Here is a 6,888-nt window from a genome sequence, read left to right as displayed (position 1 = left end):
TCCAGTTCATCACAAACCTTATTGAACTCATCCACATGTTCAGTTAATGATGCCCCTTCAATCATCTTCAGTGAGAACATCTTCTTTTTTATGTAAAGTCTATTTGCCAAAGACTTTGTCATATACAAGTTCTCCAACTTAGCCCATAAACCAGCAACAGTCCTTTCCTTGGCCACTTCTCGAATTACTGAGTCACCAAGACTCAGTATGATTGTGCTCCTGGCTTTCTTGTCCATCTCTACTACTTGTTCTGGGGTCTTAGATGATGAAGCCTCACCTCCTTCAATCTTAGTGACTGGATCTATGGCTTCTCCCAGCCCTTGAGTAATCAATAAAGCCTCCATCTTGATCTTCCACATATTGAAATCATTCTGCCCGTAAACTTTTCAAGATCCACTTTTGAACCCATTCTTGAACCTTGAAATCAGAGTTTAAAGCTCTGATACCAATTGTTGAGAAATTAACCCTTTAGTTACTAGATTAATCTCACCCCAAGACCCAACTCTGACTCAAAGATTCAAGAACCAATCTTACGCTAACAAAGAACAATGCACAGATCAGATATCACAACCTAAAAGCAAAGAACACACAGAGCTTAAGTGGTTCAGCACCTGTTGAAAGGTGCCTACATCCACTGGAGAAAACCAACACAGAGAGCAGTTTTATTAAGCTTTCAAGGTTACAGAGAAATCACATACAATACAGAGACCACTCAGTCAAGCTTCTCTCTCAGTACAGATGCCTTATCTCTCTCTCCTTCTTTTATGCAACATAACACCAGAACCAGCTCGTTTATATATCAGTTGATGCAGGTGAAACAGATCTAGATTTCCCTCCAAATCTAACGGCCTTTCAACCAACCTGTCACGAGCTTCTCACGCGCTATTAATAAGCCTTCCTTAAACGACTGCTAGCTTTGCCGTTTAAGCTTAAGTAAGGCATGTGTTTGACACGTGAGGTTTAATGGTTTTGAACGACACTGACAGTTTGTCAGTTCTGGTATATTGCTTAAAATGAAACGACATTTCACTCATCTTCACAACATTCAATCGACACGTTGTACTGATAAGTTTGAGTTCATTTCAACAAAAAGTTTATATTGTGTAAGCAAAATAAAAATGAGGAGAGAAGGAAAATAAAAATGGTTTAATTCTAGTTATATTTTTCTTTAAAAGTAATTGTAATATAACAAGGGTTTTATGAGATTAATCAAGGGGTGCCAATAGTTCTAACTCATATTTTTATTTTATACTTTAAGATGGCACTATTCAAGAGAGAAACAAAAAAAAAAATCAAGGCGGCACATGTATTGCATGATATTATCCGTATTGCAATTGATGCATAGCATCCATTGCATTAAGCTTTAAAGTAAAAAATATTTGGTAAAATATGATGATATGATATATAATAATGCTTTATATTAAAATAAAATATTTCAACGTTTAGTGTCAACAACTACATGCCATACCAGTCGTCGTATTTCAATGACTTTAGATTGTAATTTTAGTGCCATTGGAATTTTAGTCATTGGATCTATCCGATGGCATTAAATATCACCAATAAAGGAACTTTTATTTGTCATAGATCTTTTTTAATGTAGATTTACAGGGAATGAAAGATTTATTTCACGTGATAGTTGCATTGTTGCGTAGGTCCAAAGATGGTGATTCCGACGACACCAAAATTTTATTTTAAACTCATCGAAATGTGTTGGCCCCTGCCAGCGGCCAGCGATTGCGATTTCATTGTGCATATAATATTTTGTAATATATTATATATTATTATATCTATTAATTATAATGATTTCAAACAAATAAAAAATATATTTTTTTTTTTATATAAAAAAAAAAAAGATGAAGGCCCCTTAGGCAAACCCATGGGGGATGCGGCTTTCCCTAATGCTGCAAGCCTGCATGCATCATCAACAATATGGTGCATTAATGTAACCTCTTGGAGCTGCCAAAAATTAGCCATACATTATTAGAAGGCCGGTACTCAATTATCAAATCCAATTTGATTCGGACAGAGCTCAAGCCTCAAGCTACAGATAGCCGCCATGAAATCCAAAGTCAATAACGTGCAAGAAAAACTAAAACACTTATCTTCTTGATTGTTGTTTGTTGACCTACCAAATTAAACCAACTAAAATTTAACCCGTCTCCTTTTTTCTCTCTCCTTCTTTCTGTTTCTTCTCTTTTTTTTGATGTTTTCATTTTCTTGATAACATGGAGTTGCAGCTGCAACGACATAGAAAGTTCATAAAATATTCAATCAACGAGGCAGCAACGGCAGATATATGTCCATCATATTGTGACTTATCTGATACATCAAGCTTTTGTAGCCCACCATGTTTAACTTCTTGTCCAAGCTACTGCCACAATTTTTTGCAATCCCTAATCCCTACTCCCAGTCCAGTGACATTCAAATATCATATTCATCACAAATCTCGCAAGTTCTTGATCATTACAGCCTCAGCTCTGGTTACAACGATTGTTGCAGTTTTATGTTATGTTGTTTTTGTTAAGTTCTATTTAAGAAGGAGATCATCATCGGAGCCGCGAATACTAAACGAAACCCATGATGATTTTCTTGATGAGGATCATGGCCCTGTGGTTGATCACCCAATCTGGTACATCAACACCGTTGGTCTGCAGTCATCGGTCATTAGAGAGATCGCTGTTTTGAAGTATAAAAAAAGTGATGGTCTTGTTGAAGGAACAGAGTGCTCTGTTTGCTTGAGTGAGTTTCAAGAAGATGAGACTCTAAGGCTTTTGCCAAAATGCAATCATGCTTTTCACATATCTTGTATTGACACCTGGCTTAGATCACACACCAATTGTCCATTGTGCCGTTCTCCTATTGTCAAGATCAACCATGCAGCTAGAGCACCACCATCATCATCAACATGGGAGTCGAATAATGAGGATTCAGGCACTAGAGAAAGTACCCAAGTGGGTATTTTGACAGAAAATGGTGGTAGAAATGACATGGAGTCGGAAATTGGTGCCGTTGAAAGGCGGAATATTAACGAAAGAAATGATCAAGATTCTGATGACGAGATACAACCAATAAGAAGATCAGTTTCTTTGGATTCTTTATCAGCCTCTAAGATGATTCATGCTCTTGGCAATTTTGATCCTGAAGAAACTACAAGAAATTCAGATACCCAGTTGGCTAAAGAGAGATATTTGAGTGTGAAAACTGTTCCAAAGAAAGTTGGAAGAAGTGAAAGCTTGATGAGACCTTTGGAAAATGCGCCAGTGTCATTGAAGAGGTCGTTATCCTGCAGTGGCAAATTCTTGTTATAAAGACCAAGCTGAATCAGGATTCAATTTTTTATTCTCAAGTAGCAACATATGTGCAAGTCTAAAGTTTCAGGTAAGTTATCTATATATTTCTGACTTTGGAACTCTCAACAAGATGAGAGTCCCATAATAAATTGTTTATGTTGGATAAATAGCATAGTGATTCTTATATTAAAGCATAATTTTGTGACCTATTGTGTGAAAGAGAAAGGTCATGAATAATTGAGCTACTCGTGAATATGTCAAAATAATGTATTTGTATGCTCAAAATGATGATGGAATGAATGATAAATGAACGCTCAAAGTACACTCTGAATAAAAGTACAAGTTACAAAGATTGTGATGTCTTGTTAAGTTTGAAATTAGTTATGCAACAATTTCAGAATTTATTATTTGTAACTACTAATTAAATTCAAAATTTATTTTGAGATTGTAACAATTAGTTAAATTCAAGTTTAAATATGAAATTAAATCTAACATTTAATAGGTGATTAACGAGGCTGCGGTTATACTTTGAATTTAATTAAAGAATTAGTTTAAAGGTTTAACAGGCAGCGGTTACGCTTTTAGTTAGATATTAAGAGTAGCGAATATAAGTGCGTTTAATAAGAAATTAAATGCATTGGTCACAGAATTCTATAAATTGGCACATTCCTCTTCCTTTAAAGAGAATGCAAGATACATAGAATGTTCAAAATGAAGTGATAGATGAAAGAATAGGATTAGATAATCTTTAATTCCTTCTTTGTTTTATATCCATTTTGATAGAGTTTAGACACAATGAAAGTTCGCTATGAATGATCTAATGATGTGCCAAGTTATTCGATTCTATTATGTCTTTAAAAACAGACATCATTCAAATCTTAAAACACCTAAGAGTAAGAGCGAATCTGTTTTAAGAAAATTATATGATCACATAGGCCTCGGTTTGTGTTCTGTTCTTTTATCTTTTTTTTTTTTATTGTTATCTCATTGCTGTGAATATAATTTCAACTATGATGTTTGCTATTTTTCAAAGCCGAAATTGTGATCTGTGATTTCAAATATGTTCCTCATATATTGTGTTTGTCATATATTTTCCCTACAATTTATTAACTTGTCTTAAATAATGATGTTAAACTCTTTTTTTTTTTTTTTGGGTTCTTTTAACATTGTATGAGAACTAAGGCCTTAAATTCGAATCCCCTGCTTATAAATTCTTTCAATAACTTTTATAATTTCTTAATTCACTTTTAGGCTCTCCCATATTGCACATGAAATTAAGAGAATGTTAAGAGTTGTCTTAAGTGCTATTATCGAGCCTTAGTCCACATTTCACATGAAAGAGCCTCTTAAAACTTGTCTTAAATACTATTGATGATATACCTATCAATTTAGATTTTTGACTCAAGTAGCTTTTAATTTACAGTTTCCTTACAAGAATATTATACTAAAAGGTAATAAAGTAAATTGATGCTGAGGCTTGTAGATCATTAAAAGAATAGATTTTTTATATAAAAACCAATCAATTGTAAGTAAAGTTTAGTCTGCGTATTAATAATTGATACCGTTTTAGTTAGTGCTTTTATTTCATAATCTCAAAGGATACGGAATTACTACTAGTTTCTTCTATAAGTTTTATTTACGTTACTTTTGCCTCATGAATTTCCTTCTGTATATGCTCTTACTAGCCTAGAGAAAAGTCTCTGGTTATAATTATATGATGAACTTTTGTGTAGTTGGTTGCTGTACGATGAGTGATTTATTTTCAGCTTGTTTAAATATTTCACATTTATTAAAGAATATGAACTAAAAACAATTATAGAAATGGTGAATTTATTTACACACTAAAATTTACTATAAAAACTCTTTATTCTACACACTAATTCGATAAATTTCAAAAAATAAATTTTACTCTACACATTCTTTCAAATGTCAAAACTGTTGTTTCTTAAAATCATTCTATTACCTCCTCAAAAAAAAAAAAAAAATCATTCTATTACATTCATAAAATATTCATAATTCTCAAGTCATATTGTGTTAACTAATGATTCCCAGCTTAATTAAGTTTCAAGATTTTTGTTGAAACTGTTTTTAATTGGCATTTGACCTTCGGCCCCTGCTATGTAGATTTATATTCCTTCAGATAGCAAGCAGGTTTGGGAATATGTTGTATGGCGCCGTATCAAATACATATACCTTTATATTTAATATGCTTCTTCTATGATTTAGTTTTTTCTTTCCAGATTTAATTTTTCCTTATTCTTTCTCTTAACTTTTCATTTGATGCTCTAAATGAATGGCGAATACTCAATTTATGAATCCTGTTCAGATTTATTCTTTCTCTAATAATAGTGTTTTTTTTTAAATTGTATTAATTTTCTTAATAATAAATTCAATTAAGGTTATTTTAATAATATAAAATTTTATTAAAAGATGAGGTTAGTTGAACCATTTTATAATTTTTAAACCACTTTTGTTTATACACCCATCATTAAAAAAAAAATCAATTTCTACTCAGAGAAACCCTCCTATATTTAAAAAACAACCCTCCTCTCTTCCAAGCTTGTGCTAGTAAATGGTTATAAATTGAAATTGCAGCAAGTAAGATTTTGAACAAGGGGAAAAAAAAGTTTATCCCTAAATCAAACCCCAAAAAATCATAAATATAAGCGGGCATCTTCTCAAAATGCTACAATACTATAAGAATTCTTATAAAAGTAATGAATAGATTTTCTTTTTCCTTCAATTAACGTTAAATTGAATAATAAGAAGAATATAGGGAAATTTACAATTGTCCACCTGTTTGTTTTACTTTTTTCAAAAATACACAAACACTTTTTTTTTTCAGCACGCCACTTGAAGTTTGCTTTTTGTTGTATTCGTCCACTTCCGTCTAATTTCCGTTAGTGGATTTAACGGAATGTTAACAAAATGACATTTTTACCCCTCAAAATTACAATTTAACCCAAAATAAATGGAAATTGGAGATAAATTGGATGGATTTAATTTTTTTCAAAAGTGGATGCTAGAAATTGGAGGGAAATAGTGTTTGTTGCTTGCTAAATTTAGAAAATTTGTATTTATTATTTTGAAAGAGAAAAAATAAATACAAATTTTCTAAATCTAGCAAGCAACAAACACTATTTTCCTCCAAAAAATAAATAAATATAAATTTTCTAAATTTAGCAAGCAACAAACATTATTTTCCTCCAATTTCTAGCATCCACCTTTGAAAAAAATTAAATCCATCCAATTTATCTCTAATTTCTATTTATTTTGGGTTAAATTGTAATTTTGAGGGGTAAAAAGGTCATTCCGTTAAATTTGCTAACGGAAATTAGACGGAAGTGGATGAATGCAACAAAAAGCAAACTTCAGGTGGTGCGCTGAAAAAAAAAAAGTGTTTATGTATTTTTGAAAAAGGCAAAATAAACAGGTGGACGGTTGTAAATTTCCCAAGAATATATCATCTGGCTCAATTAATTCAACCTTCAGCAAACACCGAAAATGTCAGCAGGGGGAGTCTTCACTCTTGAGATATAATGACAGAAAATGCAGCAGATGAATCCGACATTCAACACCCTCTTAATCAAAAAGCAGA

At 32.2% G+C, this 6,888-nt stretch overlaps 1 protein-coding gene across 1 annotated transcript; it reads left to right on the top strand.

Annotated features, from left to right (window-relative positions):
- The first annotated feature begins 1,990 nt into the window (after positions 1–1,990).
- On the top strand, positions 1,991–3,642 carry LOC102617929 (RING-H2 finger protein ATL54-like). The gene has a single exon (XM_006492542.4). The coding sequence runs from the start codon at positions 2,226–2,228 to the stop codon at positions 3,306–3,308; it is 1,083 nt and encodes a 360-aa protein (XP_006492605.2). The 5' UTR covers positions 1,991–2,225; the 3' UTR covers positions 3,309–3,642.
- The last annotated feature ends 3,246 nt before the right edge of the window (positions 3,643–6,888 follow it).

The sequence above is a fragment of the Citrus sinensis genome, chromosome 8 (genome assembly GCF_022201045.2).
Source record: "Citrus sinensis cultivar Valencia sweet orange chromosome 8, DVS_A1.0, whole genome shotgun sequence".
Lineage (NCBI taxonomy): Eukaryota > Viridiplantae > Streptophyta > Magnoliopsida > Sapindales > Rutaceae > Citrus > Citrus sinensis.
The sequence above is the reverse complement of the archived record's forward strand: the minus strand, read 5'-3'. Positions and strand labels throughout refer to the sequence as shown.